Source organism: Haliotis cracherodii, unplaced genomic scaffold (assembly GCF_022045235.1).
Source record: "Haliotis cracherodii isolate W230 unplaced genomic scaffold, xgHalCrac1.p SCAF_14, whole genome shotgun sequence".
In the NCBI taxonomy this organism is placed as follows: domain Eukaryota; kingdom Metazoa; phylum Mollusca; class Gastropoda; order Lepetellida; family Haliotidae; genus Haliotis; species Haliotis cracherodii.
The window spans coordinates 23503496-23522751 of NW_027266269.1; the positions used below are offsets into that span (position 1 = coordinate 23503496).

At 43.1% G+C, this 19256-nt stretch overlaps 1 protein-coding gene across 1 annotated transcript; it reads right to left on the reverse strand.

The window, feature by feature from the left end:
- Positions 1-8916: 8916 nt before the first annotated feature.
- Positions 8917-12808, reverse strand: LOC139460639 (toll-like receptor Tollo). The gene has a single exon (XM_071242106.1). It carries the CDS (start codon positions 12806-12808, stop codon positions 9206-9208), a length of 3603 nt encoding a protein of 1200 aa, XP_071098207.1. The 3' UTR covers positions 8917-9205.
- Positions 12809-19256: the final 6448 nt, after the last annotated feature.

Consider the following 19256-nt stretch of genomic DNA (forward strand, 5'->3'; position numbering starts at 1 on the left):
CGCAGTACCTACTCAAATCAAGACAAACCAATGGCTGACCGAATGACCCGCTTGCACTCCAGCCACACCGTGTACCTCAGAGTACTTTATATCAGTCGACTCTTAAAATAAATATCTGTAAATGAACACAACGTAACTCCATAAACCAAGACAACATTTTTACACTGGACAGCAAAACTTCCAAATTTGATGACCTGTGAAATATACGTTTGCACTGAACTTATACTGGCCGTAAGCAGTGTTTAATAAGTCTTTAAACCCGGGCACCTGGTGATCAAGCACGAGATATGAGTACTTTAACCTCTCTGTTTCAATAGGAAATTGTCTCACTAAAAACTTTTTTCTAGATCACGTACTTCTTGTGCCCCTCTGACACAACATGTCGGGCTTCAATTTTGTGGAAGCCTCGGTGGCTGGGTGGGTTTGATCGCTGACTTTGTGTGCTGGCGATTAGGCGCCTCACTCTGGCAGTGTGGGTTCGAATGCCGGACGGGACTCGACCCAAAAATGTACTAGAATCGTTACTTGTGTTTTTACAGACACATCTTCTTTTATATCAATCTATCCTTATTTTCTGTCACTCTGCGTAGTTTCGATATGATTCCCTTTCATATCTGTGTTTGCTCCGGGTTAGAAATTAGCAAATTTGGTCAGCTCGAAGCCAGTATGCTGTATCGGAGTGGGTATCCATGTTAAACTGACCCGTGAAAATCCGGGGTAGAATAGGTCTTCAGCAACCCATGCTTGCCTTAACAGGCGACTATGCTTGTTGTAAGAGGCAACTAACGGTATCAGGTGGTAGGGCTCGCTGACTTGGTTGATGCATGTCATCGTGTCCCAATTGCGTGGATCGATGCTCATGATGTCAATCACTGGATTGTCTGGTCCAGATTCAGTTATGTTCAGACCGACGTCTTTCAGCTGGAGTGATGCTGAGTGTGGCGTTCAACAACAAACACAACAACTTGATCTGACCTCGGCTGCTGTTTCGATTGCACGTAAGCTTCACTTATCCTGCTTACTGAATTTGCATATACAGTTTTTAGTTCGTTATAACCGTTGTTCGTTATAAACACATATATATATATATATATATATATATATATATATATATATAGCAAATACACAGCAAATGGCCGGGACAAAAAAAAACAGTTCGTTATATCCGCCGGTTCGTTATAAGCGTGTTAGCTTTAAACATAGTTTACTGTTGTTGTTTTTCCGTGAATTCGGTCTAAGACCACTTCGAGTAGTTTTTTTGTGTGTGTTTGTTTTTAATTTTTTATTGTTCCCAGAGTTGTAGAGTAATACAGTATTACGTCAAAAACATATTTCGGATTGCACACAACGACACAATACACTCTTTAAAAATTTAAAGGGTTTGAAACAAACATTGTCGTTTTTCAAACCAAAACGGTTGCAACACGCAATAAGACTCAAACATGGCCTGTATCAACAGGGAACTAAGAACCAATTGCTGAGAATAAAAGTGACTATTTTTTTGTTGGAGCTATTCTTGCCATCCTTTTTTATAGCAATAAATTTCTCAATTAAATATATGTTTTAAGTAGTTTAAAAAGTATATCTATTTTCGGTTTCATTCCTTTGATTCCACATACATGAATATGCCTCTATCCTTAGTGTAGTTTAACGCAACATCACGGCGACATCAGCGTTATATGAAAGGAAACACAGGACAGCGGCTTTTAACACTGATTGAAATTGGGGTAAAAAGAGACGGGAACAGCAAGTTTGGATCATTAAAATATCTTACGTTTACAATACGATGTGTGTTGAATACAATGTGAAAATGACCTCTATACGTTTTGTTAATGTAGACAGTTACTTAAATCCCATTCATAAGACAGTCGACCGCCTCCGTGGTCTAGTGGAGAGCGGAAGGTCCGGGGTTTGATCCCCGGCCGCATCATACCAAAAGACGTTAAAAGATGGTGCTTTTTGTTACCCTGTCTGGCGCTCGGCATTAAGGAGCTAAAACAAGGACTGGTCGGCTCGGAGTCGGTATACTGTGTGTGAGTGGGGTATTCATGTTAAACTGCGGCATGGCATCTCAGTGTCCTAGCACTATAAATCAGCATCAGTCTGGAGTAGTACAAGCAGCCACACACAAACACGTGCATGCACGTCGCTATATAAATGCAATAATCTTGGACGCGACGTTAAACCCCATTCCACCTCACATAAGACAATCGGAATACAGTACAATAACCACTGTGACACTGTGTGTAGATCCTAGACACAAAGTTATAATTTTGACTCGTTTAAAGGGTCAAAACAAGTTTAGTTTTATGTTTAGCAGCTACATGTGTTTATGGTCTAAAGATTTATATATATTTCTGGGTTTATTATCGTTTAATGAGGTAACCTAAACAATGCATTGGTCTGTAAACTCTGTACATCTAAAACCCCATGCATAATTAATGCTTTAGCTAAATTTATATTTATTGCTTTTAAAAAGCGTAATAACTTTTCTCGCTGAAATTGTATAATGGGCCAGTGGCCCCTTTACTGAAATCTCTCTCTCTCTCTCTCTCTCTCTCTCTCTCTCTCTCTCTCTCTCTCTCTCTCTCTCTCTCTCTCTCTCTCTCTCTCTCTCTCTCTCATTGGTCTGCCGTAGTCGTCAGACATACTTTGATTGTCAGCCTCCGTTTCCCATATGAAAGAAATAATGGTAGTCATAGAGCAACAACGCATTTATTAACATTTTTTAAAACTTAGCGGTATATGTACGAATCTGCGACCTCTTGATTTGTAGTCCTTCACGTCACCACCTGCTACGAGTAGCATCACTAATGTCACCATGTTTTCTTTGGGTGTTTAACGTCGCGTCCAAGAGTATTGCACTTATATTGTGCGTGCGTGCGTGCGTGCGTGCGTACTGAATGACCAATGATATGCACTTTATTTAAACACATTTAGATTAGGATAACATGTTAAGGCTTTAACATGTTAAAGCATGTTTAAATTCTAAACATGTTTAGGTAATAGGGATGTTGTGTTTAGATGATGTGTAGGATGTGGGGCGTTAGCTCAGTTCATGTGTTTAAACCCTAAACGTGTTTAGATAGAAGTCACCAAATGTGTATTGCGTTTAGGAGTTATACCCCCTTCACATACGAGGATTTTTCTTACGAGTCCTTACGGATCGCGAAATCGTAGTCAATCGCAAGCATCCGTAAATAACTCGCTGGTATCCGTAAATAACTCGTCACTACTCGCAAAAACTCGCAGACACTCTTAAGGATCCGTGGAAGGAGAGACAAATGTTTTGACATGTCAAAAATCATCTTACGATTGTCCACGGATTGATTTTTTCGTAAATAACTCCGTACGTATTGTAAACCGCTCGCAACAACACGTGACCACCCGTAAACTGCTCGCAAGAATCCGTAAATGACTCCTAACAATATTTTGACGATTTGTTACGGTTAGTTTACGATTTGTTTGCGGATTATTTACGGCTGATTACGAGTGCTTACGTGTTGATTACGATTTCAATCGGGTCGTGTTACGATGGCTTTACGGATTGTTTCGAGTTATTACGATCACTTTACGTGTAGTTACGAGTACTTTACGAATAGATACGTATACTTTACGTATTCTTACGTTTTGTTTACGATTTGGGGAAAGGTATAAAAGCTGCAAAATCGAACACTTCATTTTCAGTTGTTATAAAGAAGTGAGTGAGTGAGTGAGTGAGTATGGTTTTACGCCGCTTTTAGCAATATTCCAGCAATATCACGGCGGGGGACACCAGGAATGGGCTTCACACATTGTACCCATGTCGGGAATCGAACCCGGGTCTTCGGCGTGACGAGCGAACGCTTTACCCACTAGGCTACCCGACCGCCCCGTTATAAAGAAGTCTTAGAAGTCACATTTGTGCATATCTACTGTACAATATCTACAATCATGGCTCCAAAGAGCATCCTGCTCTTCGAAGCATATATCTGCAGTCTGTTTCTCTCATATGCCATGTTGCCTCTCTGGATGTCAGTTGTCGAATGATGATACACTGACATTTGCAGGATTTATTATAATTTTTTGGCAAAAATAACTCGTAACTATTCGTAACAACACGTAAACAGGTCGTAACTAACACGTAAAAGCTTCGATGAAGAGTAACATTCCGTAATATACTCGTAACAATCCGCAAAAAGCTCGTAAAATGCCCGTAAGATGCTTGTAGTTATTCGTGACAACTCCTGGAATTTTGCCGTAAATACATCGTAATAATCCGTAATAAACCGTAAATAGCTCGTAATAACTCGTAACAACTCATAAATCGGTCGTAAAAGTGGCCCAAATCGTAAGGAACCGTGAACTTGTGCGATCCGTAAGGACTCGTAAGACAACTCCGTGTATGTGAAGGGGTCATTCCCTGTATTCCTTTAGGCCTGCCTTGTATGTGTTTATAATCTAAACGGGCGGTCGGGTAGCCTAGTGGTTAGAGTGGTTCGCTCGTCACGCCGAAGACCAGGGTTCGATTCCCGGCATGGGTACAATGTGTGAAGCCCATTTCTGGTGTCCCCTGCCTTGATATTGCTGGAATATTGCTAAAGGCGGCGTAAAACCATACTCACTCACTCACTTATATTCTAAACACATTTTGTACGGTGTAGAATAGGTCCCCAGTCCTGTTTGTTTATTTGTTGTTTAACACTGTACTCAGCAATATTCCAGCTATATGACGGCGGTCTGTAACTATCGAGTCTGGACCAGACAATCCAGTGATTGATATCATGAACATCAATCCACGCAACTTGGATACGATGACATGCATCAACCAGGTCAGCAAGCCTGGCCACCCGATCTCGTTAGTCGCCACTTACGACAAGGATCGTCGTCTTGAACGGCAAGCATGGGTTGTTGAAGACCGTATTCCTGTCGCATGAAGTGACCAAGTGGCTCGGATGACAAGCTTGGTCACTTGCAACTGGATGACTGCGTGTCATCGTACCCGAGGCGTAGGACGTGGCTCATTGTATCGACCCTGCTTAATCAAGTTGTCAAACTTACTAAGCGTACCGAGCCGTGAAGATCCGGGGTAGAAAAGGTCTTCAGCAACCCATGCTTGCCTATGCTTGTCGGAAGAGGCCACTAACGGGATCGGGTGGTAAGGCTCGCAACCATCCAACCTACGAAACGTACCCGATGTAGATGTTAGAAGCGGACGTAAAATATGTTATTTGCAGCATTCACCTGCTTGTGAGAACATTCACAATAGAGAGTGAAAACACTACTGACATCTATTTAGCTTGATCCTTCACTTTGTGAGTCAAACCCTTGAGTCGGTTGCACACATTTCAGAGTCCTCTAATAAACAGACGAACAAGAGACAATCAACGGAATGTGATGTCGATATGTTGAAATGACCTTGGTCATGCGATGTAAGGTGGTCGTAGCTCCCGTACCTTATCATAGTCTTACCACAGTCGTAGCGTTGATGTTGTTTTGAACAACGGCACCGTGTTGCACATCTATTTGAAGCTGGTGGACAGAGCGTCTGTCCGGAGAGTGGAAGGTCGGTGGTTCGAACCCCGGCGGTATTTACAAAAAGTTAAAAGTGGGACTTGTTGTAACCCTCACTTGCACTAGGCGTTGATGTCATTAAACAAGGACTGGTCGGCTCGGAGTCAGTATACTGTGTCTGAATAGCCATGTTTAACAGTCGCTTGGTGTCTCATTGGGCGAGCACTCGAACTAGAACAAGGAGCCACACACGCTGACACACACACACAGGGACGCACGCACACACACGGACGCACGCACACACTCACGCTCACACACACACACACACACACACACACTCTCTCTCTCTCACACACACACACGCAGGGACGCACGCACACACACACACACTCCCTCTCTCTCTCACACACACACACACACACACTCTCTCTCTCTCACACACACACACACACTCTCTCTCTCTCTCTCTCTCTCTCTTTCTCTCACACACACACACTCTCTCTCTCTCACACACACACACACGCAGAGACGCACACACACACACGGACGCACGCACACACTCACGCTCATACACACACATACACACACGCACGCACGGACACACACACACAAAAACTCACTCACACACAAACGCTCGAACACACACGCACGGACACACACACACATACACACATGTGCATGCATGTTTATAAGTGCAATAATGCGACGTTAAAACCCATTTCACCTCACACTGAAAAATCAACATCTGTTGAATCAACATCTGGTTGAATTAATCTCGGAGATATGAATACACGCATATATATGCATTATTATCTTAAGTGCGTTGCGAGAGAATTCAACAAACCCTATGAAATATGTACTTAGCTCCACCACGTCATACTTTCCTTTTTCCAGTATTAAGACAGCCCCAGACACGAGACATGGGGAATGGGATTGTCTGTTGTTTAACGCGGCACTCAGCAGTATTCCAGCTTTATGACGGCGGTCTGTGAACATTCGAGTTTGGACCTGACAATCCAGTGAGTGACATCATGAGCATCGATCTACGTAACGAGGGTACGCCATGCTTTAAGCAAGTCAGAGAGCCTGACCACCCGATCCTGTTAACCGCCGCCGAGCAAGAATTACGCAAGACCAATTCTAACCTTGATCTTCACCGGATGGGGTTTGGGTTGGGCGGATTTTTTTCTTTTACAAAAAAACATCTTGACGTATTAAAACAAACTGTAATGCACGTGTGAATGTAATGTGATAACCATGGAACAGTTTCATCCAGGATTAGTACAATAATAGCAGGCTACCGGACTGTGTCGCATGTTCCGTGTCTCCCTTATCTAGAATTGTTTGGCACCGTGTCAACGTTGTTCACGTGATATTGGCACGGCAACTAGCCAATCTGATTGCTTTGTGCTATAGTGAATGAGTATGGTTTACGCCGCTTCTAGCAATATTCCAGTAATATCACGGCGAGGGGACACCAGAAATGGGCTTCACACATTGTACCCATGTCGGGAATCGAACCCGGGTCTTCGGCGTGACGAGCGAACGCTTTAACCACTAGGCTACCCGACCGCCCCGCTTGGTGCTATAACGTGTAATGATAAAATAAATACACAGAATATTGATATAGTTTATAGGTATAACTCATGAGCACGCAATTCCCAACGTCGGTAAAAGAAACCCAATTCCGATTCCCTTGGCGTTCAGTTGCTGGAGGGCTACTTAAAGCGGCGCCTCATTGGGTGTTGTTGCCCCGCTCGGCAATAAGGAGATAGAATAACCCATCTGATAGGCTTTCAAGAAGTTGGCTGGTAAATATGAATGCAAACAACTTTATGGATGAGTGAGTGAGTGAGTATGGTTTTACGACGCTTTTAGCAATATTCCAGCAATATCACGGCGGGGGACACCAGAAATGGGCTTCACACAACTTTAGGGATGACAACTTCTTGTTTCTGTGAAGACACCGCTCTTGCTTGTACTCATTCCAGTGCGGTGTACGAATCTGCATCGACACGTCGCTATCTCAAGAAACAGGAAGTTGTATTCATATCAGGTTGTATTCCTGTCAAGTTTGGGGCGGTCGGGTAGCCTAGTGGTTAAAGCGTTCGCTCGTCACGCCGAAAACCCGGGTTCGATTCCCGACATGGGTACAATGTGTGAAGCCCATTTATGGTGACCCCCGCCGTGATATTGCTGGAATATTGCTAAAAGCGGCGTAAAACCATACTCACTCACTCACTCCTGTCAAGTTGTGTTCCTATCAAATTGTATTCCTGTTAAATTGTATGTTTTCTTTATGGGATAATACAAGGAAGGGTCGGCTCTGCATGTCTGAGTGGGGTATCAATGTTATACTGCGGCATGGTATCTCAGTAGGCCAGTATTATAAAACTGGCATGAATCCGGACTAGCAAAATCAGCCATACACACAACGCAACGTTGACACTTTTCACCCCGCGTCATCCCCTTCTGTACCTGATGATGTAGCCACTTCCTAGTCATCGTCAAATTAGTTCCAGAGTTTCACTGAAGACCGATAACACGTTGTGTACAGACAGACACCGGACCATTGCAAAACCACCATACGTATTTGATCTGAATAAACACGAAACCTTCACTGTTTTGTATTATTTTATTCATGTTAATACAATAATCTATCTGATTGTACGAATACACTTTCCAGATTATTCTGATAAGGACCAACATTATAGACACAACACTCTCTGTTCGACTGTTTGCTTTTATCGTCCTGCCATGCTTGGTGAATTGGTGAGTATGGTTTTACGCCGCTTTTAACAATATTCCAGCAATATCACGGCGGAGGACACCAGAAATGGGCTTAACACATTGTACCCATGTCGGGAATCGAACCCGGGTCCTCGGTGTGACGAGCGAACGCTTCAACCACTAGGCTACCTCCCCGCCCGGCATGCTTGGTTACTGTAATGAATATGCATTAGTCGTTCCGCATCTCAAACAACCGCTTTCCTGCAATAAATGCTGGCGAATAGCTCATCTCAACACATTCCACAAATCGTACTAATGTTTGGAATCGAACCCGGGCCACCGGCGTGCAAGTGAACATTTTAACCACACACCGCCTTTTGTCTCCAAATGGACGCAGGTACCACTCAGCTGCCTCAAAAGAAGACAAGAAACACAAGAAGCAATAGATATTGACTCATATATCATTACATAATCGGTCTCTGTTTCTGTAAATCAAATGAGTATATATCTGTTTGAAACAAAAAGCAAACTATTAATACAGGATGCGATCTTTGACAATGGTTATTTTATATTGAAGTATATAGTAAGCAGTTCTTGACATGTGTTTGTTGAATTACCGAGGAATACATTGTCATGGTTACATAAAAGGTCCAAGAAACAGGTGCTTGCCACGAGGAGGATTCAGTTCTGGTCAACATAATGTCTCCGATATTGCTGCATGCTCTTATCACGTGTGATTGTACGGCTTCATGTGGATGGTATTTTATCGATTAAAACAAACTCTCTGCCACAAAACAATCACTGCAGGGTATTTTTCACAAACAAATATTTGTTTCAGAAAATACTCGAACAAATATGCATAGAAATTCTCTTTTACCCACAAAATTCATCGTTCATTCCATATGCTTGATGTCGTTTCCGAAATATAAAAATATAAAAAAAATATCCCTCCCTTTTATATCTGTCCTGTTGTTTAGATTCATCACAAGGCATTTTCCTCCACGTTGTAAGCCGGATTGTCCTCCCCGTGGCTCATGTGCCCTGACCTGGTGTCTGGTAACTTCTGGATCAGCTTATCCCAGAAACAGGTGCTTGTCACCGGCAGGACTCTCTCTTTGTCAATATAATGCCTCAGGCATTGCGGCATGTTCTTCTTGTCAATAAACCCCCACGTGACCATAATCATACGATGGTTTCCATTGTTGCCAACGTCCTGAGTGGCCGAGTGACGGAAGCATTCCAGTGCAAATCTGTTTTGTGGGAACGTGTTATTAACAATTGCTATAGTACAGTGACTCTTCTGGATGTTAAACATGGCCGACTCACGAGATAGGATGTCATTCTTGAGGATATACAGTTTGAACTTCCTCCTTCCCTCGGTGAGTTTTGGCACCAATGATTTCTGAATCCACCACAAACATTTGGGATCGGATGTGTCATACAACACCACCGCGTCGTATATACACGGGTCGGTATGGTGGTGACTACTTCCGGTTCCGGTGTCACAAATGGGAATGAATCTCGCGTAGCATACTGCAGACACTTCTTTACGACAATACACAAGTAGGACGATCAGTGGCAGAAATGCGGACACCACGCACGCAACAATCACGGCCGTCTTCAGAGCATCAGGAAAGTCGTCATCACATTCGAATCGATCCATGTCAACACGACGTATCTCTTCCCCTTCACACATAACGTTCCTGCGGTCATACACTCTGCTTGAGTGTCTTTCCATCCACAGACGGAACTCCTGATTGGGACATGAACAGAGCAAGGGGTTGCCAGACAATCTAATCCATCGGAATGTGTCGAGATGATCTAAGTCAAGCAACATCTCTGGAAGGATGTGATGTATGTTGTTATCGCTTATGTCTATGTTTTGAAGTGACGGGACATTTTTCAAAAGTCCTTTACTAATGTGCGTCAAATGATTGTGTTTTAAATTAATGTCCTTCAAGTAATTTAGTCCTTGAAATAGGGAATTTGGAATTGCTTCTAAATCGTTAAAGCTAAGGTCGATGACGAACACATGGCCGAAGTCTTTAAACACATCCTCACCGAACGACTCAACGCCACTATTATTAAGGAAAATGTTTTCTGTGTAGTGTAACCCCTTTGAAATTTTGTCCACGGTGTGAAAGTTGTTCCCATCAAGGTACAAGTATTCCGAATCGTGCGGCAGATTCTGCGGTATATCGGTTAAGTTGTTTCTGCACACTGTCATATAAACAGATCCCCCCTCTTTGAGAACAAAACAGTCACATTCAGGGGGACAGTTAGATGGTACTGGACACATGAATTCCCGGTCGGATAGCTTGCGTATCGGTTTGACGATCATGGACGGATACGTCGTACATACGTCAACATCGTAGTCGTACGTTGACATCTTATCGACTGTATCCGTGTCAAGCCAGCGCTCTTCCAGCCACACCATCCCACAAGAACAGATGATGGGGTTCCTTCTGAGGAAAAACATGGCACCAAGGCGGGCAGTAAATAATGGTACGAACGTGATGGAATTATTAACAAGCTTGACATATTCCAGAACATCCATGTTAATGAAGGCATCACGAACCACAGATTCAATACCACACGATGCAAGGTTGAGCCACTTCAGAGCTACAGATTCATTCCTGTTGTTTAAAGGTGCTCTGATAGCTTGGATGTTGTTGAAAGAGAGATCAAGATGTTCTAGATGTCTCAGAGAGATTCCATCCAATAGATTATCAATGTTCATTATATGGTTCTCACTGAGGTCCAGTCTGCGCATGAGCTTAGACTCATGAAACAGGCCTTTTGCAAAGTCGAGAGTCAGTCCATTGCCCTTTAAGCTAAGCTCCTCTAGTTTCGGAAGGGTTGAAAACAGCCCATCGCTGATGGTCGACAGTCTGTTCTCGCTCATGTCAACTATTTGAAGACTCGTCATGTTTGCAAACCAATCCGGCGCAATGTAACTGATGTCGTTACCTTGGAGATATAGTTCCTGGAGATTGAAGAGGTCGCCCATGGATTTCATTGTACTGATCCTGTTATGGCTCAAGTGCAACTGTTTTAGGGAAGATGGATACTCTATAGCATGGTGAACTAAGTGATTTCGTGACAGATCCAAGACTTCAAGGTGTTTCATCTGGGAAAAAGATCCCTCCTCAATTACACTAATGTTATTTGACTGTAGATAGAGTTTGCTAATATTTCCCAGCCCCGTGAACGATTCTGCATACACCTGTTGTATATAATTATCTGAGAGATATAATTCTTTGAGAGATAGCAGTGATATAAAACTATTGTTATCCAAATGGTGGATTTGACTTTGTGTTAAATCTAAAACTTCCAGATTGTGTAGGTGTATAAATGCTTTCTGGAATGTGTCATCGATTTTAGCAATTTGATTATAACTCATATTCAAATACTTTAATCGTGTCATGTCATGAAATGTCTCAATGCCTATCCCCTCCAGCATGTTTTGGCTTATGTCGATAAACTCTATCACCGAATCGTTATGCAGTAACCGAAGCGGTATATGGCACAGATGGTTTCTTGAAATATCGAGATGTTTTAGGGCATCAAGTCGACAAGATGACCCAGTTATATTTGAAATTAATCCATCTGATAACGATAAGTATTCTAAGTTACTACATGTTTCAAATATTGAACAATTGAAGCTCTGAAGCTCGTTGTCATTAATGACAAGCCGTTCGACGTGTTCAATACCACCACAGAAGGACTTAGGCAGTTCAGTAAAATGATTCCCCGAGATGTCAAGAGTTTGTAAGGATGACAGCCCAAAGAATGGATCTTCAGGAAGCGCGGCTAGTTCGTTGTAGGAAATGTCAAGAAGACCAAGCTGACTTAAAGACTTAAAGTCTTCTCTTTTCAGGGCTGATATTTTCGAATGGCTGACATCAATAACTTGGACGCTTGACCGGAAGTCCGCGGCACAATTAAACAGATTCCCTGGGAAAGAGGTTAGAGGTAGATCCTGCAGGAGCAGAACCTCCAGGCTGGTCACGTGACACAGGAGGCTGTCAAAGAAGTGCTCGATCTGATTGTTACTGAGTGAGAGCAGCTTCATCTTTGCCATATCATCGAAACAGTGCGGAGGAATTCGGAACAGATGATTGTGAGCGAGGTCCAGCACTTCTAGGTTGGTCAGCGGCTGGAGCATGTCACGGTATATCGCATCAAGCTGGCAAAACACATAGGAATCTCTCTGCGTTTGTTTGTGTGGATGTGCGGCCATTGTCCTGTCTTTACATACACACTTCTCATAATGGCCTGTGTATATTCTCTGAGCGCGGCAGTTCACGGCGACGTACGAAACATTCTCCGCCTCGTGCCGCCATGTTGACGTTATGGCGTCATAGGGGTGATTTTTGACGCACGTGACTCGATACCGTGTGGCGTCATAAACACAGTCGCCATGTTGGGTTCTTGGGTATGACATCTGGCGAAAGGTCCCGTTCATCCATCTGTAGCTGAATGTTTTCAGACTGACAGAAGACGCTCGCGGATATACACACAGAAATAGCACCACACTCGACATGATATATAAGAGCCTTCCGTCCATGTTGACAGCAGGCATGACGGGCTTCAGTTTCCCTCACCCTGACATCTGAAACTAACAATACAGTGAACATTAGCCGTGCCCATGGTAACAATGGCTTCACGTGAAATATGAAGAGGTCTGTGTTAAAGGGCCGACTGTTTGATATTCTGGAGTGAGGAATAATTGGGGTTTTTTCTAGAATAACTCAGCTCCTTCCCCACCCCTCCCGCCAATTAATCAATCCATATTTGAAAAAAAAAAATTAATTTAGTGCAACGCCACCTATATTCACTCCTCGCGATTATTTAAGCGGTTGCTCTATTGCAAGTGGACTTTTTACTGTAGTGTGAAGACTTGACAGCCAATATACAGAAAAAAGGAAAGTCTCGTAAAAATACATAATTATGCAAACCGAACAATTCACTAAGATATATCATTATTATTTTTTATTTATTTCATGTACAGAATTAATTTTGGTTGCCTTTACGCCTTGTTAGTTCATTTTTATTAAATCATGAATAATGTTTTTGAAGTGAGTTAGTGAGTGTTTCGTGGCGTCCCCAACCTATTGTAAGACATCATAAAATAGACTATGCAAATATGAAATCGAATAACTGATATCAATAAGGTTTTTAAAGATGACTTCCATTTGCAAAGAAATCCTCACAGACGGCACCCCTAGCTGTGGAAGATTGGAGATACTGACTGATGTGAAATAGTATTATGTTATGGACATTATGAACAAGTGAGTGACTCAAGAAGAGTTTTTCACCGAATTATGTTTCGTCCCGATAATGTATTCCACCAGCCGCCCGTACCTCGAAATGTTGAGTCGCCTTTGGCTGTGAGTTCTATGGGCGCCGCATGGAAGTTTTTGTTTGTTTGTTTGTTGTTTAACGCCGTACTCCGGCTATATGACGGCGGTCTGTAAATAATCGAATCTGGACCAGACAATCTGGCGATTGACGTCATGAGCATCGATCCACGCAATTGGGATACAATGACATGCATCAACCAAGTCAGCGACCCTGACCACCCGATTCCGTTAGTCGCCTCTGACAACAAGCAGAGTCGCCTTTTACGGCAAGCATAGGTTGCTAAAGATCTTCACAGGTCCCGCATGGAAGTAAAAAGTGCTCTGTGAGCGGATTGTTCGCGTTATGACCTGTTGTGCTAGTGAGTGAGGGAATGAGTGAGTATGGGTTTACGCCGCCTTTAGCAATATTCCACCAGTCTCAGGGCGGGGGATCCAAAAATGAGCTTCACACATTGTATCCACGTGAGGAATCGAACCCGGGTCTTTTGCGTGATGAGTGAACACTTTAACCACTAGGCTACCCCACCGCCCCTATGTTATTTCCTATGTGGTTGTACTCTGAAACCATCCTCTATTTTCGTACAACGGTAGCTTTGTATAAAACAATCACAGCTGTCACTACGTATTTATATGAACACATCTAGCACCTTCTATTCACGACAACTAGCAAATCTACCGAACAAGTTAATTTGTTCTTGTAAAACCCCAAACCAATTAAGTTATTTTATTCCGGCATTTTCCGGACCAAATAATAGTTAACATTTTAAATTTCCCAAGCCCTTTAACCCCATAATACTAAATGATTGGTCCGTTTAGAGTCCATTGATACTGCCCACTGTAGTGGTGATTACACCATCAGCCACGAACCAATCGCACTATAAATAATCGTCCTTGATCTTGGTACAGTAAATATTGACTTTAACCTACTTTACCAATGGCACATTTATTAGAACCTAATGGTAGCTGTCCGATGAAAACCCACTCCAGATAATACTCATGTAAGTGGTGAGGATACAACATTATCAAGTACTTTCCCTTAACATCAAAACCGATTTGAAGGAACGTCACTCTGAATGGACGCTCTGAATAATGATTAAGCAGCTAGTTTGGGATCGGAACATTAATATATGTCTCAATAGCCCCAGGGTACTCGTGCATCTAATGCCTAAAACCTGTAAATAAGATATATTATTGTATGAAGTATTACGTGGTTGCCATAGAGATGACCCCTACGCACTACTTGACTCGCTAGAGGGTCATGGTGACCATGCTAAGCGTTACACAAAGAACCCAGTGTTATCACCATGGAAACCGATAGTACGGGAGGGATGGGGGATCAGCTGTTTTGGCAAGGGCGTCTTCACCATACACAATTACCTTTCTTTTAAACATTAAGATATAGTAGATAGATATATCCAACCATTCATCATCCCTAAGACATTATGTCCCATTCGGGTAATAAAAGATCAACTTTTCCGTCTCACAAAATCTCCCCGCTGTATTGTATTGTAAGGTATGTGGTGTCGTGTTAAAGCCATTTCGTGTCGTGTTATCGCTATGTTGCGTCGTGTTATCGCTGTCATATCATGTTATCGCCATGTCATACTGTGTTATCGCTATGTCGCATCGTGTTATCGCTTTGTCGCGTCGTGTTATCGCTATGTCGTTGCGCGTTGTCGCTCTGTCGGTTTTGGCTGTATCGAAATATCGAATATCGTTTTGAGATATTGCAATATCGTATCGTACTATTGCTTTGTCGCGATATTGCGTGGATATCTCAGGGCAATATGGCTCTTAATCAGCCCCAGAGGAAAGATATTCAGAAAAAAGGGGGCGAAACAGTTTCCTGATGTTCTGGGACGCAATCTCTCCGCCTTAACATCTATATCGCAACCGCGACACTACGAATTCAGCACAATAACGACAGCCGTGTTGCCACACTTCTCTGTGCAATGTGTTAGAGTGAGTGTGTGAGTTGGGTTTAACGCCGCTTTTAAAAGTATTCCAGTTATATCCAGCGTCTCAGCTTAATGTGGGAGGAAAGCCCGAAGTAATGCAGGTCTCAGACGTCTACCACCCAAGAGCAGCGTATGGTGCTGACAAACCTAGAAACATAATCAGGGCGAACCTGGATTCGACCCACAACCATAGGTTTGTGGCGTGCCCAAGGGACGCAACTCTGCACAGCGAATCGCGGCGCCTTAGACGACTGGGCCACCTGTGCCCCCTGAGTTTGAGTGGCAGGACAGTAGGCCTATAGAACAGGACGTGTTTACCCTTTTCGGGAACACTGTTTTCAGTGATCTATTCATATCATTTTCACAAACATTTCGCCTTTTATACCCAGTAGATTCTGATCGATACAACTGATGGCCTAACAAGAAAATGCCGCAAACTACTAATCCGCTTGAAACGACATTGGGATTTAATGCCGTAAATAAATCGCCTTGTCTCGGAATATCTGAAAAACATACACTGGCCTCGTGAATATTGTTTTGGTCAATGAGATGTTCAACGTTTATTGTTACGCTATAACAAACTGCTGGGCAAAACAAAAATATATACACTTGAAAATTGAATTTGACCAAAAATGTATAACCTTTATCAAAACGTCACAAGGCTGAAAACAGTTGTCGAAACACTGGGAACTTAAGACCCAAAACTATTATACAGGTATCAAATACATCATCGTCAACACGCCATTTATTATATAATACACTGTCAAATGTGAGGTATACTTTCTTTTGCACGGCAGTGTACCTATAGACCTCCCTGCTATCATGCCCGTTCAGTCATGTCACAGATACACCTGAGCTCTCACATATACATTACATGTAACTACATGTGATCATCAGGAATATTCAAAGAGCTACAATACTACATATAAAAACTTCACAGACAGAGAATATCCAGTCTCGATTATCTACCGAAACGGATTGATTCCATTGGCCTTCGGCCACATCGCCCTTCATTCACATTACAGTAATCCATGCTGGAGACATGTGTGAACATTACATACAACTTGCACAGTGATCATAAAGAAAGGTAAAAGTGTTAGACTTACTTCAGTGAGTCCCGACTAAGTCCAGGCGAGACACGGCTGGGGTTCTGACCAAACGACTCCTTATTTCGGTACAAGCAACAGTTACATAAAACTCTCTGCGCCATCACGCGTAAGTGAGGGTGGTAACTGATGGGCCGCCCATACGCACAGTTCATATTTTCCCTTAATGAAGTGAGGTGAGGTGAGGTGAGGTGAAATTGGGTTTAACGTCGCGTCCAAGATTATTGCACTTATATAGCGACGTGCATGTACGTGTGTGTGTTTGTGTGGCTGCTTGTACTAGTCCGGACTGATGCCGATTTTATAGTGCTAGCACACTGAGATACCATGCCGCAGTTTAACATGAGTAACCCACTCAGACACAGTATACTGACTCCGAGCCGACCAGTCCTTGTTTTAGCCCTTAACGCCGAGCGTAAGACGGGGAAACAACAAGTACCATTCTCTTACGTATTTTGGTATGAAGCTGTTTATCTACTACGGAGGCGGTCTTTACCTGAGTCAGTATGAATGATGCAGTATTCGGCCTGTCCCGTGAGCGCTTTAACCTCTGGATTACTGTACGGCAGTCTCTCTACTCGCACCAGAGAACACGGACCGATCATGGTATCTGATTGGGTTTGTCGCTTTAAAACGAAAAAAATCCTCTTTTTATAAACCTATTCCGGAAAGTAATGCATGAGCGGAAATTAATACACGGTCACATTATATTTAAGTGACAAGCGTGAACAGATATAATCTGAATCACTATTACTTATATTTTTTTACTGAGTGATCTTCAGTTGCAAGTTCCTCAGGGAGCGCAGTTGAATTGAGTTATGTCCCTTAGACGTGCCAGGACACTGTGATGACGGGATCGAATCCAAGATTACTTATGTTTCTAATTTTGTCAGCACCATACCAATCCTCGTGAGTTTCACCAAGTTGTAAACTTGACCTGGCTCACTGAGGGCTTTCCTCCCACATCAAACTGACAAGTCGGATATAACTGAAATATTGATAAAATCGACGTTAAAACTAATTCACGTTAGACTATATGTATGCGTATAATGTAATGTTGGACAAGCTGACCCACGCATCCAGAGCCCCCTGTTGTTGACCTTTTGTCCTGTGTTTAAGAACGTCTTTGTCACTTGTGACGGTTAAGACAATCTGTCAGGGAAGCAGAGCCTGTATGATATATCACTGTCCTGGTGACGCTCCACTTCATGCAGCGTCTGGCGTTTATGATCACGTGTGGCGTAACCTTGCAGTACCGCCGTACAAGGAATATATCGCTCGCCGGGGGACCCGCACATGCTCGCATTTTTGCTAATTTTACGTTCGTGCATTTAAAGGGAGGCTACGCTCTGATCAATCGACAGTCCATGCACATTAGACACAGCTAGTGAAAACCCGCATTAAACTTGCGCAACTGAAACCCCCCCCCCCCCCCACCCCCCCCACCCCGCGCTTTTGAAAACCGAATGTAGCATGTTGTAGTAAGGTAAGAGAGAGAATTTTCATATTTTGGACCCTCCATTTTTAAAATGTTGGATCCGCCCTTGAGTCACACGAAACCATCGGCCTTCTTTGACTTGAGTAGTATATGTTATATCGCACTGTTACGTCAAATGTATTTGTGGAATGTCGGACTGACATTGTTCATGACAAAGGGGCCGTTTCATATTCTTTGGGACCAAAAAAATATTTTTTATACACATTTTTTCAAGACATCAAGCATGTCCAACACACAATTTGTATTTTGTTTTGGAAAAAACAGTTTCCTCATGAGGAGAGAGTCACCGCCCAGTCATGTCAGTGGTGATCTACAGGTCTGGCCGTATTCTGCTAGGTTAGTAATGGGCTAAAAGAAGTTAATGCCCCACGGCAGTGCTGGTCTAAATGTAGCTTCTCCCAGCGACTGTTTACATCTGAGCGACCACTAACACCGCACTGTCACCGATCTGTAAACTGTCGACACATATTAACTTTCTACCTATTTATGAGACCGCCTCCGTGGTCTAGTGGTAGAGCGTCCGTTCGGAGAGCGTAAGGTCTGGGGTTCGATCCCCGCCGCGTCATACCAAAAGACGTTACAAGATGGTACTTCTTGTTATCCTGTCAGGCGCTCGGCTAAAATAAGGATTGGTCGGCTCGGAGTCAGTATCCTGTCTGAGTGGGGTATTCATGTTAAACTGCGGCATGGTATCTCAGTGGGCTAGCACTATAAATCGGCATCAGTCCGGACTAGTACAAGCAGCCACACAAACACACACGTACATGCACGTCGCTATATAAGTGCAATAATCCTGGGCGCGACGTTAAACCCCATTTCACCGCACCTCTACCTATTTATTTTTGTCACGGACGATGTCCCAACAGAGCCGCATTGTGTTCCGCCTTGTCGCTCACACTATGGTATCCTAGAAGGGACATTGTCGCATAGTTTTGCACTTTGATAAAAAAGTTATTTCAAATGTCACGTTGTCGCATTGTCGTGATGATCTTGACTCCAGTTGCCTGTTTTTGTAAGACGACAATGCAACAATGTGACATTGTCCCTGCTGGTATTCCATACTCACAGACAAAAATAACCGACCATCCCCATCGTGTCTTGCTTT

Coding starts and splice junctions, on each gene's coding strand:
- LOC139460639 (XM_071242106.1), bottom strand. CDS start 12,808: ATGCCTGCTGTCAACATGGACGGAAGGCTCTTATATATCATGTCGAGT.